Source organism: Triplophysa rosa, linkage group LG15, assembly GCF_024868665.1.
Source record: "Triplophysa rosa linkage group LG15, Trosa_1v2, whole genome shotgun sequence".
NCBI classification, from domain to species: domain Eukaryota; kingdom Metazoa; phylum Chordata; class Actinopteri; order Cypriniformes; family Nemacheilidae; genus Triplophysa; species Triplophysa rosa.
In genome coordinates, this window is record NC_079904.1 from 7,333,559 (window position 1) to 7,352,060 (window position 18,502).

The following is an 18,502-nucleotide window of genomic DNA, read 5'->3' on the forward strand; positions in this document are numbered from 1 at the left end:
AACGAATAATTGTTGTGTTACAGCGCCATCTGTAGTTTAACTGATCGATTAAGCTACAAGTGGCAAGGTGACAAATTGCATTAAAGGTCCACTAGTGGTCAGTGTTACCCAGTTTTACAATTGACATTAATGCAGTCATAATCAAACACACTTTCATTTCCCTTAAAAGTGATTAAAGAGCCTGTATAAAGATGTGTAATTTATATGTATAATTGTGTATAAATCTTGATAAAAATTACTATTGTTTCTTAAATGCATTGTTATTATTATTGGTTTATTCCAATGGTTTCGGCTTCTGCGCACTATTAATATTGTATACTACATCTTATGGTTCTTGAAAGACAGCTTTAACACGATTTAAACGCGTCATTTGTCCTCTTACAAAGCATTTCTTACGCTTGACAGTATATGTGTGCGCTGGCCCTTTAAAGAACGTCACCGTGTGTTTCCACTACTACACCACCATAGCGCACAACGCTTCACCAACAATACAACAGAAAACAAGCTTCCGCAGACAGACTCACTACAGATAAACTGCATATCCATTAACTAGCATATCTAGTTTCCGTACCATTTTTGACAGTAAAGATGTAGCTTGCGGATATAGAAAGCCTTATGATCATCGTTAGCTAGCTTAGCTTTCTGTTACAAATAAAGGGGTTTCCAGTGGTGGCTAACGGCTATCACCTCCAACACAAGAGATTAATCAAAGATGTGTAAATAAAGTAATGCTCCTCCACCTCGTGTGACCAAAGGTAACGTACTTTTGGACTGGTGGGAATCGACAGTCATGATGATGAAGAAAAAGAAGTTTAAGTTCAGGGTGGATTTTGAGCTGGATGAGCTGTCATCGGTTCCGTTCGTGAACGGAGTTCTGTTCTGCAAAGTCCGTCTGCTCGACGGCGGCTTCTCGGAGGAGTCTTCGCGGTAAGGAGATTGTGAGATAGAGGGAGGAATGTGGATCATTTGGGGTCAAAATCTGCCTTGGAGAACCCTTGCGGGTTCTTAATAAAAGCAGGGTGCCTTTATTGTGATCTGTTGTTTATGAACAGTTTGTTAACCCTTACGCAAATGTTTAGTAGCCATAGTTTTTTTGTTTTGTATACAGTAAAACCACAGCAACCACATATTTACCATGGTTGTTATACGAATGATAATCTTCCTAAGGGGACGCATAATTCATAGTGCAGTGTGGTGGTGTATTTGGAGACCTTTGGGTTGTTTTTAAGTTAATGTTTTATTGCGTATCATTTCAGTCAAGGTTACAATCAACACCTTTGTGTAGTGATCATGTGAAAGCAACTTCAATGTAGATGATCTACAGTGTGTATGCTTTTAGATGTTATGTAGAATTAATTAGAGTGTGGTAACTAGTTGTTTGCGCAAAATGTACTTAATGTCATGTTTTCTTGCTCAAATATTTTTTGTCATACTCAAATCAAACACCTAACTGAACTTTAAGAGTCACCTCCCAGTCCAAATAACTAACCATTGTTTGAAAATGTAATGTAAACCATCGCAATATTAGTTGAGCATAATATTAGCATTACAAAGGTTGTGGGTTCCATCCCAGGGAGCACACATGCTGAGAAAAGTATTTTTTTTTATTCAGTGTTGGTCACTTTGGATAAAAGCATCTTCCAAATGGCTTAATGTAATCTAAATGTATCCTTTAAAGCTTGTTTATATTTTGAACTATTGTGACAATACTGTACATAGTAAAAATTAGAAATAGCTATGGTGCTCAAGAAGGGTGATGATTCACATGTGTTTAAATGACTAGTCTGCTGATAACCAGATACTGTGGTGAGAGAAGAAAGTACTGCTCTGCGTGTGTTACTACGGGGGTTTCAAGACTAGTAAATCCCCTAAAGACACCTTTAAGTTATTAAAAATGTTCTTACATCAACCTTACTACTAAACAGATGGTTAGATAATGTTCATTCAAGCAGTTTGAAATAAAGAAAACATTTTAAAAGCTTATATCTAACCGTGGACCCTTTACAAGGTCTTTGTGGACCCTCAGGGCAGGGGTATATCCTGCATGAAACCTGTGGTGTTAATATATAAAACACCAGCACAGTGACTACTGCTACAAGCCGAAGATTGTCATTGTTTGTCATTGACAATCTGAATGTAATACTAAAACCTGTCGGATGTAAATAGCCACTGGTCAAATGGATTTTTCAATAGGAAATGCCCAAGTGGAAACATCGTAGTGTCCTTGCATCTTGTGTGCTGTGTTACAATTCATTTCAAAGCCGCTGATCTTGAGCTGAGTCACCACAGGTCATACATATGTGTCCAGTAAATAAGCTGTTTACTTGCTAACAGGTTGCATGCTTGTGTAGGATGTAGGGCTGCAACTAACGATTATTTTGGTAATCGATTAGTTGGGCGATTATTTTTTCGATTAATCGGATAAAATGTAATTACATCTTTTGCTTATAATAAGTAAATCAGATATGGGAAAAGTATACACAACTGAACTCATTAGCCTTCTCCCAAAATGTTGTGAATATCTCCATAATTAATACACCTGGTGAGTTGATTCAGGTGTGTCATATTAGAAGGAACTGACAATAGTCTCTCCCAAATGTGCAGGGAGGGGAGGGTCGGCCAAGGAATCATTTCTTTGTGCCATGAAAAGTGAGATATTTGTCATTCAAATGTAGTGAAGTACAGTAAAAAGTAAACAGAAAAAGTAATACTTAAGTACAAATACTCAAAAAGTGTACTTAAGTAGGCTACAGTACTCAAGTAAATGTACTTCGTTACCCACCTCTGAACTAAATAAACCACCAAATCAGGGTATTTAGCCTATTATGTACTTTGCAAAGTGCAAACGCCACAAATTGGGTTTTACTAATATAATCTTTAATTTTGTCATTTAAAACACCTCTCCCCTTTAAACTTTAAAACTGCGCCGCTTGAAGAGAAGCATGCAAAACACGTCTGACTTTAAAACTGCGCACCTCGCGCTGCACGGAGAGACGCATGCACCGAGAGACACGTGTGACTTTAAAACTGCACAACTTGTGCTGCACGGAGAGACGCATGCACGGAGAGACACGTGTGACTTTAAAACTGCGCACCTCGCGCTGCACGAAGAGACGCATCCACGGAGAACCACATCTGACTTTAAAACTGCGCACCTCGCGCTGCACGAAGAGACGCATCCACGGAGAACCACATCTGACTTTAAAACTGCGCAGCTCATGCTGCACAGAGACATCTAAAACGGTAATTTTAAAAGGGAAGAAGATGCGCTTGATTTATAACTGCGCAGCTCGCAAGTGACGTCACAGACCATCTATTCGTTGACAACGAATTTCATTATCGATTATTATCGATTTTATTGATTAGTTGTTGCAGCCCTAGTAGGATGGAAGTGCATCTCTTATAAGGGGAAGCGAAGAGAACTGTGCAGAGAACTGTGAAGTCAGTAGCCGGGTTTCCATCCAAAGTTGGGAATTTAGCTTATGCGCAAAATTGGAATATCGCATAGAACATTTGCGAATAAGCACCGTTTCCATCCAACTAGTCAACCGTCACTTCCTAATAAACTGGCACTAAATATCAGTACGAAAAGTAAGAGAAGCCACTGAATATAATAATTTTAATATACACTCACCTAAAGGATTATTAGGAACACCTGTTCAATTTCTCATTAATGCAATTATCTAATCAACCAATCACATGGCAGTTGCTTCAATGCATTTAGGGGTGTGGTCCTGGTCAAGACAATCTCCTGAACTCCAAACTGAATGTCAGAATGGGAAAGAAAGGTGATTTAAGCAATTTTGAGCGTGGCATGGTTGTTGGTGCCAGACGGGCCGGTCTGAGTATTTCACAATCTGCTCAGTTACTGGGATTTTCACGCACAACCATTTCTAGGGTTTACAAAGAATGGTGTGAAAAGGGAAAAACATCCAGTATGCGGCAGTCCTGTGGGCGAAAATGCCTTGTTGATGCTAGAGGTCAGAGGAGAATGGGCCGACTGATTCAAGCTGATAGAAGAGCAACTTTGACTGAAATAACCACTCGTTACAACCGAGGTATGCAGCAAAGCATTTGTGAAGCCACAACACGCACAACCTTGAGGCAGATGGGCTACAACAGCAGAAGACCCCACCGGGTACCACTCATCTCCACTACAAATAGGAAAAAGAGGCTACAATTTGCACGAGCTCACCAAAATTGGACAGTTGAAGACTGGAAAAATGTTGCCTGGTCTGATGAGTCTCGATTTCTGTTGAGACATTCAAATGGTAGAGTCAGAATTTGGCGTAAACAGAATGAGAACATGGATCCATCATGCCTTGTTACCACTGTGCAGGCTGGTGGTGGTGGTGTAATGGTGTGGGGGATGTTTTCTTGGCACACTTTAGGCCCCTTAGTGCCAATTGGGCATCGTTTAAATGCCACGGCCTACCTGAGCATTGTTTCTGACCATGTCCATCCCTTTATGACCACCATGTACCCATCCTCTAATGGCTACTTCCAGCAGGATAATGCACCATGTCACAAAGCTCGAATCATTTCAAATTGGTTTCTTGAACATGACAATGAGTTCACTGTACTAGAATGGCCCCCACAGTCACCAGATCTCAACCCGATAGAACATCTTTGGGATGTGGTGGAACGGGAGCTTCGTGCCCTGGATGTGCATCCCACAAATCTCCATCAACTGCAAGATGCTATCCTATCAATATGGGCCAACATTTCTAAAGAATGCTTTCAGCACCTTGTTGAATCAATGCCGCGTAGAATTAAGGCAGTTCTGAAGGCGAAAGGGGGTCAAACACCGTATTAGTATGGTGTTCCTAATAATCCTTTAGGTGAGTGTATAATAAAACTTGCGCAAGCAGACAATTACGAAACACAATAAATGCAGTGTTTTTGTGGATGCCTGCTGTTTGGGAAACAGTCATGACAGTTCTAAGAGGCAATTACAGAAATACTTCGACGACTTTGCTCAGGCATTTAAGAATGACCATAACAACATTTCTGATGCTGTGTAACAAGATCAATGCTCTGGTTAGTCAGGTTACGCCATCTCAGAGTGCAGTTATGTGACTTTTTGGAGGAATTTATTCTGCAAATGCGTTTCCATCTCCTATTATTCGCAAAATGACAAATCACCTCAAGCGAGCGTAAAAACGTTTTTGCGAATTAAGGGTTTTTAATTCGAAATTTGGCGTTCCATCACTCGTTTCTGGTGCGAAACTTCAAAATGCGAATAAAACCAGACTGGTGGACACCCAGCTAGTGCCAGAGGTTATTACCGTCACATGGACAATTGTGGCAGTCTGAACAAAATCACGAGCGGCTTTCCCATATAATGATGTCATTATGATTCTATCTGTTGACCTCAAACAGTGTTTATAACAGAAAGCAAATGACATTTAAAAAAAGCAGTGTCACAGCGAGCCAATGCATGCCCACAAAATAAATCTCTATCCTCTCAGGAGTCAGGACAGACATCACAAGCTCTTTTTCTATGCCCTGCTCTACCCCAGGCTTTCCACACTAAAATATTCATGTGTCAGTCGGTGAAAGTAGGCTTTGAAACTTCACGACCTATTTTTTTTTTCAAAATCAACTCTCCCATAATGCATCAGCAGCTTTTTCATCCTAACCAAAAGAGAGTCCATGTACAAGCACAACAGCATCTTAGAAGATCTAGTGTGCACTCAAACATCAGTTCTTCTCTATTTAATTATGCAATTCACAGCGATGGGTTTACGCGCCCTCCAGGCTTGAGTTCGCCTCCATCCGCCTATCCTTTTGAAGAACTCTTGTTTCAGTGAAGACATCCTGAGGGAGAAGCTAAGGAAGGAGCACACTTAACCACAGCACTCTCGCTCTTATTCGCCTAACTGAGTTTGCCATGGCAACGGCATATATTCCAAATACAGAAATTAGACCGGTGACTTGTCTAGTTATGGCACGCTTTACTCACTATTTGATAATGGGTTTGAGATATGGTTATCTTTTAATGAAGTGTTATTTTATGACCAAGTCTGTTATATCATCAGAAGTCTATCAATGATTTTTAATGGTTCATTATTCTTTTGGGAGCATTGATGCTAATGACACCATCACATGCATGCTATGCTAATGGTTTCTATAATGGACCAATGAAAAAGCAGCAGGGTTGTTTTTGTTTGCGCCAGTAATGCATGCCATTAGCACCTAACATTACTGATATTATAATGTCCTTTATTTCACATCATTAGTTCTTTGCAGGAAAGGTTATAATGAGTCAACATAATGCAAAATTGCTCCAGTAAGTTCTGTGTTATGTCGAGTCGAGTGATGGATAGCAATGAAAAAACTGAATTTGACCTACGGAGTTAGTATTTCAAAACTGTAGAGTGAATCGATTGGATTTCTGTGCTGTTCGTCTTGTCCGGATTGTGTGTCTGATTTATAAGTGTGTAGCCGGTCATTTATAGTGCCAGTGCCAGTAATTTGCTTATAATGTTATCTCCCAAGGATGGATGGAGTTATAGTATTAATGTTACCTGACCTTGACTTTCATGAACATTAACCATGCCATCGTTTTAAGAGGCAACAAAGTTTGTTTTATTAAGCTGGTCTTAAATAATTATACATTATTTCATCATTTCATAGTTAAAGTGTTGATTTGGTGGTTACTCGCTTTGCCTCAATAAATGATTTTGCTTCTTGGTGTCATCTTGTTTCAGGACAAGTGTTGCCATCTGCAATCGACTGCAAACATGCATTCAGGCCTGGCTGAATTTTAGCATGAAACGCCCACTTTTCATTAATTCCCGATGGATAACCAAATGATTCACTCTGACATACGTCACATTGCGCAAGCAAAATGGCTTGCAAATGCATTTCCATGTGCACATTGAAGCTTTGGGTTTGGTGTTCATGCGTAATATGCATATCAAGTGCTTATTTTAGGTTGCATTATTGTATATCATTAAAAAAATGTAGTGCAGGTTGTATACAGACCAGTGCTTTTAGTCAGCGCTAGGTTTCTAAAGGACCTTGGACTTAAAACCACTCCGCCTGAGGACACGACAGGATCATGTCCTTCTGTCATCTGCAAATTAAAAGGGTGATATTTTATAGTCATTGTAGATCAGCTGAACAGGCTTTTGTTTCGTGGTAATGTCATTTTGTTGTTAGCATACACAAAAAAACTGTTAATTTTCCTTTAGTTGAAGGAAAATGTGAGTGGTTTTCCGTTGCTGATGTTTAGAGAAGTCATTTTACCCGCTGCTATGGTGACATTAGAGCGATGTTTTTAATCCAGCTGTGGTTTATCCGGGTTAATGGAGGAGAGGCAATGACTCAGTTGGCACAAAGTCTTATGCAGGGGATTCTCCCAAGATTTCTGGGAGTTGCCTGTTTTGTGTGTTATTTTGGCCGTGTTTCCCACTGATGTCATTTTAGACCTTTATACCATGACATGACAGTAGGCTATAGTGTTAGAATGACGAGGACTCTTTATGCGAGGGCAATAAATCTGTTATATCCAGCATCTATCTAAAATTTTATTACCAGTACTTTTTAAGGTCTTAAGGCAAACATTATGAAGTAAAACACCTGCGCAGTAAGGACGATGTTTAGATGAGAAATGAATTAAATGTTGTTTGGGTATCCATCTGACTTCAGGCTGTAATGAACCACAGAATGTGAGTCAGACTCTAATGCACACAATATTGAAATCATTTTGCTGTAATGAATTTGGATCAGTGTGAATTCCTTATGAAATCTCCCACATGCACCACTTTCAGGGTTTACTAATGCACATGGTGGGGTTTGAATGAGCACGTATTTGTTTTGAAGCCAGGGCTGTAACACCCCAAACTAACAGTGTTGTGTGTCTTTCACAGGGAGACGGTTCAGGCTAACTGTGTACGCTGGAGAAAACGATTTTCCTTTCCCTGTAAAATGAGCGCTAATGCTGGCACCGGAGTCCTTGATCCCTGTGTGTGTCGGGTTTCAGTCAGAAAGGTACATAAACACGCATTCTTTTGTAGTAGAAAAGCCATACAATTGTTAAATGGAAAATGTGTTAATCCATTAATTTTTGATATTTTAACAGGAACTGAAAGGTGGAAAGACTTATGCAAAGGTGATTTTATCTGTTTTATTAAGCATGCCAGCAGTACCCCAGTTATATAATTAGGTCATTGACTTGATACAGTTTCCTGTGTGACATGATGTGTGTGTGTGTGTGTGAGTGTGTGTGTGTGTGTGTGTGTGTGTGTGTGTGTTTAAAGTGATAGTTCATCCAAAAATGATAATTCTGTCATCATTTACTCACCCTTAGATTGTTCCAAACCTGTATCATTTCTTTGTGCTGAACACAAAGGAAGATATTTGGAAGAATGTCAGGAACCAAACAGATCTCATCCCCCATTTACTGTTATAGTGGGGAAAATAAATACTATGGGAGTCAATGGGGGGATGAGATCTGTTTGGTTACTGACATTCTTACAAATATATTCCTTTGTGTTTAGCAGAACAAAGACATTTATACAGGTTTGGAACAATCTGAGGGTGAGTAAATGATGACAGAATTTTCATTTTTGGGTGAACTATCCCTTTAAAACTATATAAGTGAACTATAGTAAAGCTAGTGTTATTAACTAAATGCAAAAACAATATTAAAGAAAGAATCGAAATAAATGAAATGTGTTTAAACCATACAGTGAACTTAAATATTTATTAATATAGTTAATATTTATGTTTTATTTCAAAAATACAGTTTAGTGGTTCTAGCAATAGTGTTTATTGTTGTAATACACTTCATTGCTATTTTACTTTAAGTGTTGTGTTTAGATTTGAAATAAATCCAAAAAAAACTATCGGTAATGAATCGTTATCGGCAGGTACTGACCGCCTTAGTCATCGTTATCGGCAAAATCCAATATCGGTCGATCTTTAAATAGGAATACAGACGCTAATTCAAGTAGATGTTCCTAAACTAGGATAGAGGATTGTAAAACATTGATAACAAAAGTGCAGCTAAAAATAGATCACTCTGGAACATCATTCTCATATGTGTTATGTTTGTGAATGTGCACAAATGTTCCCTGTTTGTAAAACCATTAACCTTTTATTCAGCTTTTAAAGCGTCAGTGATTTCATGACGATTCTTGTTTGCTATTGGGCAAAGTGAGATTAAAATGGATTTCCTCTCTAAATGTCTATCGCTTTGGTTCTGCACAGCTGGGTTTCGCTGATCTCAACCTGGCTGAGTTTGCTGGCTCAGGCAGCACCACACGCAGGTGTCTGCTGGAGGGTTATGACACAAAGAACACCAGACAAGACAACTCCATTCTTAAGGTAAAGAAATGTTCAGACCTCACATGCTCAGGATTTTCCTTTCATTCCTCCCGTTTCTTTTTTATAAAGTTGCTGTGTATCATTTTTTGGAGTATCTATTGACAGAAATGCTATATGTAACCCTGGATCACAAAACTTTTTAGTAAAAGACAAAAATACATTGTGTGGGTCAAAATTATCGATTTTTCTTTTATGCCAAAAAACATTAGGATATTAAGTAAAGATCATGTTCCATGAAGATATTTTGTAAATTTCCTACCTTAAATATATAAAAACTTTATTTTTGTGAGTGGATGGTCTGCCACAGTGCCCCTGATTAACAACTTCAAAGGCATTTTTCTCAATATTTTGATTTTTTTGCGCTCTCAGATTCCTGAGTTTTAAATGGTTGTATCTCAGCCAGATATTGTCCTATTTTAACAACTCATATATCTATAGAAAGTTTATTTATTCATCTTTCAGATTATGTAAAAATCTCAATTTCGAAAAATTGACCCATAAGACTGGTTTTGTTGTCCAGGGACACATATGATATACATAACTGTCTTTAGAGGTGTATAAAGACCTTACATAATAATTTTTTATTACCTTAGAATGAGCTATTTCTAACTACATACACCGCCGGTCCCCTTGCATGGAATTCGCCATGTTGTTTCTATAGTAGCTCTAAACGGACAAACTTCTCTACAGAGCACGTTTTTCGTAAATACGTTATCTCCTTTGGCAAAGAAGCGAAAACATGACGACATCTGTGTCACGTTCTGTGTCAGCCACCGTACTGCTTCGAAAGGGAAGGGTGGAGTGAGCCATTGGTTGCAATTTGCTACCTCACTGCTAGATGCCGCTAAATTTCATACACTAGACTTTTAAAGGTACAGCAAGTCATAATTTACTTGTCCTTATTTTGTTCCAAACTTATATGAGTCTTCTGAGCAACCACTTTAGCAACTGTATCAACCACCCACGCTAGTATCGTTCTTTTAATATCTAAATGATGCCTGTCCTATAGAATAGCGTCCTGTAGGTGGTTGCCAGGGTGTTGCTGTGTGGTGGTTACCTGGCAAGCATATTCAGAAACTGTAAAAAATTCTATGTCTAAAAAGCATCCGGTGTTCTTTCTCATATTAAAAAAGTCTTTGCCTCTATCCGCAGGTGATCATTAGCACACAGTTAATGTCTGGAGACCCTTGCTTCAAAACGTGAGTATTACTTTTGGCCTTTTGGAATACATTCTAATCAAAAATGGTGACACTCTTGATGTCAGAAAGATGATTACATTTTGTTAACAAAAGGGTTTACCTCAGCATTTTTAAATTTAGATTTAGTTAAATAATCGCAGAGACCTTATAGTAAAAGATGTGAGATTGCTATTTTCTCCTTTGCTGTGTGTTGTGTAGGAGTGTGAATGATAGCTCTGGGGACTCAGAGCTCTGAACACAGATTTGCATACTGAGTCGAAGAGGAAACCAATACTGTCCACCTACACACACACACACCCCACAGTACACACGGCACGAATGCAAAAACCTACTGAAAACATTTGTGTGGGTTGGATGGAGAAAGTGTAGTCTTCGGGGATTCAGGGGATTCTTTCGAATGGTTGTCAAGGGGTGGGTTGAGATTTAGCCTTTTTTAATTCTATTGTGGGAAATTGTTTGCGTTGTATTTCATATATATATATATATATACTGTATATATATAGAATGTGTGTTGACTTTAAAAAGCTTATAAGATTTGTATAGAATATTGACATTAAATCTATTGATAGCTGCTTTCATACAGGTATCGATTGGCACCTTTCTTTAGAGGTAGTAGATCGATGTTCTCTCTGTATTTAGGCCTCCGTCCACGGCCACTGTGATAGGCATTCAGAGTGATGCCGAGAGCCTGCTGGAGGACAGGAGAGGAGGAGAGATACAGAAGCCTTTTCTGAGCCTCTCAGGTGAACCTTGCACACAAATACACTATAACCAGCACAGTTAAGTCAGGATGCATTAGCTCGCCCTCATGTCATTTCAAACCTGTTTGACATTCTTTCTTCCACAGAACACAAAAGAAGATATTTTGAAGAATGTTGTGGCACCTATTGACTTTCATTGGTTTTGTGTCTATACAATTGAAGTGATTGGGGTGCAGGCGCTGTTCACTTACCAACTTTCTTCAAAATATCTTCTTTTGTGCTCTGCGGAAGACAGAAAATCATACAGGTTTGAAATGACAAGAGGATGAGTAAACGATTTTGTTTTTTGGGTGAAGTATCACTTTGAAGTGAATCAGAATGGGATGCACAAATACAGCCGTTTTATCTGTACAATTTATGTTTCTAATATTCGTTTAAGTGTGTTTGCATTTTGTTTGGAGTTTTTCTTATTCATCTTGTCCTCATAAAGCACCTAATGAAACAAGATTGTGATTAATCCTGCATTCAGATCAGTTCTGTAGAACAGAACGGGACTCTACAGTAGCTGAACTAACAGAAGCTTGAAAGAATGTTCTCTCTTTCATCCTCTCTTCCTTTCCCCTCATACATGCTGTGAGCCTTTTCAGTCCAAAGGCTGCTGAAAACGTCAGTCTTTAATTTATAATTTAGCCATGTGCTGCTTAACACACTGTTCTCGTATAGTGAATCATTCAGACTGTCCGCACACGATCTAGAGTGGCCATGTGTCCAATTCACAGCTCTACAATTTGTAAAATATAACTTGGAGAGATCGTGCAGGTCCCAGTGCTGTTCTTATAGTGATTTTGAACAACAGTCATTTAAAAATAGCCCTTATTGTCATTTAATCTTAAATTTAATGTTAAGTAAGATGTGCTTGAAGGATGTAAAGGCCCAGGCAAAACAAAATTCATCCCCGTGGCTTCAAGTGATATACTGAAGCGAATTGATCAGTCTGTGCAAGACAATGAATTTTATTTATAATGTTTTTATTAAAAAAAGTTTTATTTAATTATTACTAAACTAAATTATTTAATAAATAATCATTCAGTTTTTTCACCGGTAATTGAGTGATATATTGAAGCGAATTGATCAGTCTATGCAAGACGATGAATTTTATTTATAATGTTTTTATAAAAAATCATTAAAAAAGTTTTATTTACAGTATAACTAAATGGCATGTATTTATTATTTAATAAATAATTAATTTTTTTCACTGGTAATTGAGAATTCGCCAAAAAGTTTAGAATATGGAGTTCAAACATGTAAATCCACCGAGCAGGTTTAATTAAGACTGAACTCAATCCATTATGTCCACAGAGACATCAGGGAAGTGTGGCTCTCTGCCTGATGAACTGGGGCTGTGCGGACACTCGAGAACGTCCAGTTACGCTAGTCAGCAGTCCAAAGTATCTGGTAGGCTTTTCCTCTTCCACTTTTTCTCTGATCGTGTCATCTTGGGTTGATATGACTCGGTTGTCATGCTTGATTTTGAATGCTTGCCTCTTTAATACTGTCTGGCTCTAACAATATTTAAAAATGATAAGTTGCCATTTGCACGTACGCATGTTGTGATGAAAATGCAAGACGTGTGCTTGTCCATTTGAACATAATCCTTTATTCCTTTTTTTAGATCCTTTATTAAATAACCTAAAATGGGGCTCTTAGAAAGGTTTTTGACCATGACAAAATAACTGTATCATATGTAATAGATTACTGATGTAATGTGATAATACTTACTCCAGTACTTACAGAGACACCACTCAGTCATAATTTCATCATGCACTTCTCTTTCAGTTACAGATTCAGTTACACACTGCTCACTTTGGCATATTACATTAGAGCATCTCAGAGTTAGTTTTAAAGTTTAGTAAGACGTACTGTGCTGTATTGTACAGTGGGGGTCACAAGTCCAGTGACGAGCAATTTTTCTGTCGTTTTTGACATGACAAAATCAATAAAAAAATGATAGCCTATCAAAGGAGTTTGTAGAAATGACACCTCTGTGTAGGTGGAGCTGTCAGATGTGACGTATCAGAAATAGAAACCTGAACTTGTGTGTCGCTGTTACATCTGTTTAGGACAAAAACTCTGATAAACCTGGAAAAATTACCACTAGTAAAAATAATAATTTTATACATTTAAGAATTTTGAGAATTTCCTAAGTTTGTTTCCTAGATTTGTTCGATAAGTGACCTTGGAAAGACAAGAATCCTATTAATTTTACATATTTCCTTTGTTTTCACGATCCTAACCCTGTAAGTTTTCAAAGAAACATTTCTTTAACATGTTACTTTAAATTAGAGTTGAAATTCCAGGGGCTGGATTCACAAAACCATTCTTAAGACAAAATATAAGTTTGTTCTTAAGATAAATTATAGGAAGTCCGTAAGAATGTTCCTAAGTGCGATTCTCAAACATTTTCTTAAGATCTTAATATCTTAAATAAATGACAAGGATAAATAACATATGCTATGTCAATAATTACACACGCCTGCTCGTGAGGTAACTATATACATTATATTCATTCATCAATAAACTTAATTGGTGTAACAAGCGCAATATTATGTATTTATTAGCATGTGTTAGCTAAAATGTTAGGAAGCGCTACAAAATGATATTTAATGTAATACTTTTTGTGTTACTATGCAATAATATTTGCGACCCTCTCCAGTTCGAGTCGCTTTGTCAAAGAATAAATGTAAAAACACGGTTTTAATAATGAAAGCTAAAGTAAGGGAGCTAGACCTTATCATTATTATATTACTATAAAAATTAATCTATGGCAACAAGTAAACGTCTAAATTATGATTCTGGCTCAATTCAATACACGTCACATGTACAAATACAAACCAAATACATGTATTAAACATCTTACTTTTTGAGAGGCTAACTTAATTTTAAGATAATATTTACGACAGCTTTTGTTTCGAGAATTTGGATTTTTCAAAAACAATTCCTAAGATCAATCTTGGGAAAAAAATAAGAACTGTCTTAAGAAGGTTTTTTTCGGGAATACATAACATTCCTAACTTTATTTCTTAAATTGGAATTTAAGAAAAAATATGGCAGTTTGAATGTTTTGTGAATCCAGCCTTAGGTTTTCTATTCCTTCACTTTATGACACAGCAGTGTAACAGTATGAGTTTGTATGTGTGTGGGTGGATATTCGCCCTTTACCAGCAGCACGTACTAGCTTTATCACTTTCTGAAGCTCTACAGCTTGACAGCAACTTGAATAGCGTGTGTGGGTGGGGGTGTTAAATGTCCTTTCAATTCTGAATGATTGATCGTCAATCTGTAAAAGATTTTTAAAGGGTACAAATTTCTATCCATTTACAAGGCTTAGCATTTTTCTTGTCATTCATTAAATACAAATTTGCTGTAGCTGTGTTTGTTGGTATATGCTGTTTGAATCTACAAATATTCTTTAACCTATTCTATTAACCTATGTCTTGTTTCTCAGGCTACAGTACGGGTCACTCGCGGTCCTCCAGTCTTTCAGAGTTCTCCCACAGGAGAAACACTTCGGTGGGCAGTGCTTCCACTGGCATTGCCAGCATCCCCGAGCCCAGTGAGGAGAGTGACCAAACTACAGCGCCCCCTACAGCTCTGGGAGGCTGCGCTGCAGTGCCTGAACACCCATCAACCCCTGACAGAGCTGCCAGCAGGTCAGATCGATCTTCAACAAGCTTTAGATGCAGTAAATAAATTATATATGGTCTGTGTGGTCCATGTTTTCTAATTGTCTCAGTCACAGAAAATCATGGCAAGCATTTCAAAGTGGCAAGCAGTGTCTTTCCATTCATTTTTTTCCATATGCATTTACACAAATTCTCAAACCTGCAAAAATCTAAACATTACAAGGCAAAAAAGCAAACAGATTTCATCAGTTTTATATGCGTGTATATACACACAGGTATCCGGTAAAACAGGACTCGATGGAGTCTCAGCTGAAGAGGATGGATGCCACGCGGGTGGATGCTGATGATGTGGTGGAGAAGATCCTGCAGAGTCAGGATTTCACACACAATCTGCTGGACTCTAGTGCTGAAGGTAACCATGGCAACAACTTTAACAGGTCTCTTACCAAACATCACTGCCATTATCAAATTCTGACCATTCCCATGCTGATTTCTTAGAAACTATTAATGTCGGTTTCATAGTAAAATGCTGTATTGATTTCAGAGGATTGCATGCAGTTTCACAGTAGCAACTGTCACACTTTGCCCTGCTGTTCACGCTAGAGTGTAGAGTTTAATAAGTTTAATTGAAAGCGATGTTTACCGGTGTCTGCTGCTGCTCAGTTGGTGTATTGAAGTGTATCCGTGCCAGAGCACATCTCTGTCCGTGTCCTATTAGGTTTTGTATTATTTTTAGATGACCTGACAACAGGTTCTCATTAGAAATGGACCAATTTAGTTTTTGTATTCTCCAGAGGAGAGTCGTGACTTTGCACAAGACAAATAGATTGTGTGACCATGTTTGTGGGTTGTTTTACAGAGGAAGGTCTGCGTTTGTTTGTGGGTCCGGGTGGAAGCACAGCACTTGGTAGTCATCACCTTCCCGCCAGGTTAGTGTAAATAACACAGTGATAATAACCTTTGCTACTCATTGTTATAGCTATAAATATATATGTTCCTCTATAAACCTCACACTTAAAAGGAAATTTTTTAGATGTATTAGAAATAACCACATATATTTACAAATCTTAAAGGGATAGTTCACCCCAAAATGAAAATCATGTCACCATGATAGTTCACCCTCTTGACATTTCCAACTTGTATGGCTTTCTTTTTTCTGCAGAATACAAAAGAAGATATTTTGAAGAATGTTGGTAACAGAAAACCTTCGGTCCCCATTGACTTGCATTGGTTTTGTGTCCACACAATAGAAGTCAACGGTGACCGATGGTTTTGGTTACCAACATTATTCAAAATATCTTTTGTGTTCTGCAGATAAAAATGACATACAGGTTTAAAATGACAGAAGTGTGAGTAAATGATGAAAGAATTTTAATTTTTTGGTGAACTATCCCTTTAAATAACAGGTTTAGGGTTAATGGAGACCAAATTATGCTTCTAATTCAACTTCAGGATGGGCATCCCAAGGTGCAGGTGGAGAAAAGTTGTAACTCCTGATTTCTTCTCTCTTCAGGGTTGGAGCTGGTGCCTATGAACAGGTGGTGATTAAACGCTAGGGTTAAAAGATTCCAGAAGGAGATGTGTTGAAAACCAAATGCTGTGTCGTGGGAGGAGAAAGAGGGATGAAAAGCTGAATAAACAGTCATTTTCGACTCTCAAATTAGGAATGTGTGTCACGATCCTGTTTTGATGAAACAGTGCCCTCCGCTGGTACTTCTAGAACTGACAGATCCTCTGTACGAGGTCGCCTTTACTGGTGTCTGTGTTTCACTGTGAGGTAAAGTTTGTCTTCTATACATCTGCATTGCAAACAGTCAGTGCAGATCAGCTGAACAAGATCTTTTGCTCTCACTGTGCTTTTTTCCTCAAAATATAATCATTTCCACAAAATATTTCAAATCAGTTTTTATTGGCCATATGTTTATTGGAAGTATTTTGCTCTTATTTACGTGTTTGTGAGCCATTGTAAGAGCCATTGTTTGTGTGATATTGGGTACATCCTTACACAACTGTGTGTTTTATCTGAGTCTGTATTCTGTTATGCGACCTCCTCTCAGTATTCTTTCATCTCACTACTGTACAAATGGGAGTCAAAGCGCCGTGATTCATTTGACAGATGGAGCTGTTTTCAGACTTATTTAAACAGCACTTTGACTCTTTCTTCAAATGGGAGTTTTTCTGTATTTCATGATTGTCCACATGGCCTGTACACATTAAATGTGTATTGCTTTTACTCTTTTATTTGTTGCCAAAAGAGGAATTTAAGCTTGAAGTTAAATTTCGAAGTCGAATTTCAAACTAGTCCATTTAAATGCACATTCAGTAGGACTTTTACAGCGGTGTTGTTTGTAAATATGTGGCTACCTTTTGCAGTTCTGGTTGTTAACTTCTTCAAATCTAATATACGGATACAATGCAAGTATCTCATAGGATTCTGGTAGCAGTGTATATGACATCATGTATACAGTATCTTTGACGCAGGAACAAAGTCAGCCGAGCTGTTCTAATACGATTTTGGCCTTGCTTAATATTGAAATGTTAAGGTCAAAGGATGACATCAAGCAATGTGTAGCACTTATATTCCTCCCTCTGAAATCTAACACTACAAGAATACATTTCTACCAATGCTTTTGTAGTACTCGATGCATCACTAAAATGAAAGTATTTCAATGATATTTTAAGAATCACATCTCTAAAACTAGCTCTGGGGCATATCAAAGGATGTCAAGTACCTGTCTGTATATCTTCTCAGAAGCCATTTTCTGTAGTTTCACTTCACTTCTGTGACTTGTGTGTGGATTAGTAGTCATGTTAGTGCGTGTACAATATTTGTAGCACTTGATTGTAGCTCAACTGTCTAGAAATAACTTCAGAGTTCTAGTGTAGAAATGCATGGGTGTCACACGTACTCAATGTGTCCAAACATCCAGCTTTTTATGTGCGATAGCAAAGTCCACACATTCAAAACATCAGATCCAGCGTCCAGGTCCGTCAAGTTCCGAGTGTTAAATAACACAGACGGTGTTCAATAGTAAACTGGGTCACACGTCTCAGGTTTATCATTTTATCTTGACAATTTCTGCACAAATTAAAAGCACCACACTTCGAATGTGTGCTAATATCTGGATGTTTAGAGGCTTATGAGTAAAAGTTCGGCTTCATTACATCATCACTCGGTAAGATGAGTGACTTGCTTAGTTCTTTTGAACTTGATTTTTACGTTTTTAATTGATCTACTGCCAAAACAAAAGTCTATTTTTATGAATTTGAGCTTCAGTGATACTGTTAGACACCATTTAAGTCTCCCACTGTTAACGTTTCTTCCAACGCAGCCAGTAAGTTGTTCCTGGTACTTTACATGTTGTATAAACACAGTGGCTTTATCTCTTCTGTGAAGTTTTTTGGTCCCTGTAATTGTACCGTGTCTGATGTTTAAAGGTGACATTGCTTATGACTGTCTTGCAATGTTGTGTTCAACTTTTGACCAATAGTGGCTTCCATGCCATATGTTCTGTTCTGATGGTGGTAAGGTATGTCTCATGCACTGTTCAATAAAACCAGTACAATAAAAAAAATGTCACTT

At 38.0% G+C, this 18,502-nt stretch overlaps 1 protein-coding gene across 1 annotated transcript; it reads left to right on the forward strand.

Annotated features, from left to right (window-relative positions):
- Positions 1-444: 444 nt before the first annotated feature.
- fam102bb (family with sequence similarity 102 member Bb) lies at positions 445-18,494 on the forward strand. Its single transcript, XM_057352667.1, has 11 exons — positions 445-927; positions 7,878-7,998; positions 8,090-8,119; positions 9,220-9,336; positions 10,489-10,535; positions 11,175-11,278; positions 12,596-12,691; positions 14,742-14,946; positions 15,195-15,331; positions 15,779-15,848; positions 16,433-18,494. The coding sequence occupies exons 1-11, from the start codon at positions 791-793 to the stop codon at positions 16,473-16,475; spliced, it is 1,107 nt and encodes a 368-aa protein (XP_057208650.1). The 5' UTR covers positions 445-790; the 3' UTR covers positions 16,476-18,494.
- Positions 18,495-18,502: the final 8 nt, after the last annotated feature.

Bases quoted from the DNA above. Each gene is read 5' to 3' on its own strand.
- fam102bb (XM_057352667.1), top strand. From the start codon at position 791: ATGATGATGAAGAAAAAGAAGTTTAAGTTCAGGGTGGATTTTGAGCTG. The intron at 7,999-8,089 runs GTACATAAACAC...ATATTTTAACAG, and splicing joins GTCGGGTTTCAGTCAGAAAG to GAACTGAAAGGTGGAAAGAC. The intron at 11,279-12,595 runs GTGAACCTTGCA...TTATGTCCACAG, and splicing joins GCCTTTTCTGAGCCTCTCAG to AGACATCAGGGAAGTGTGGC.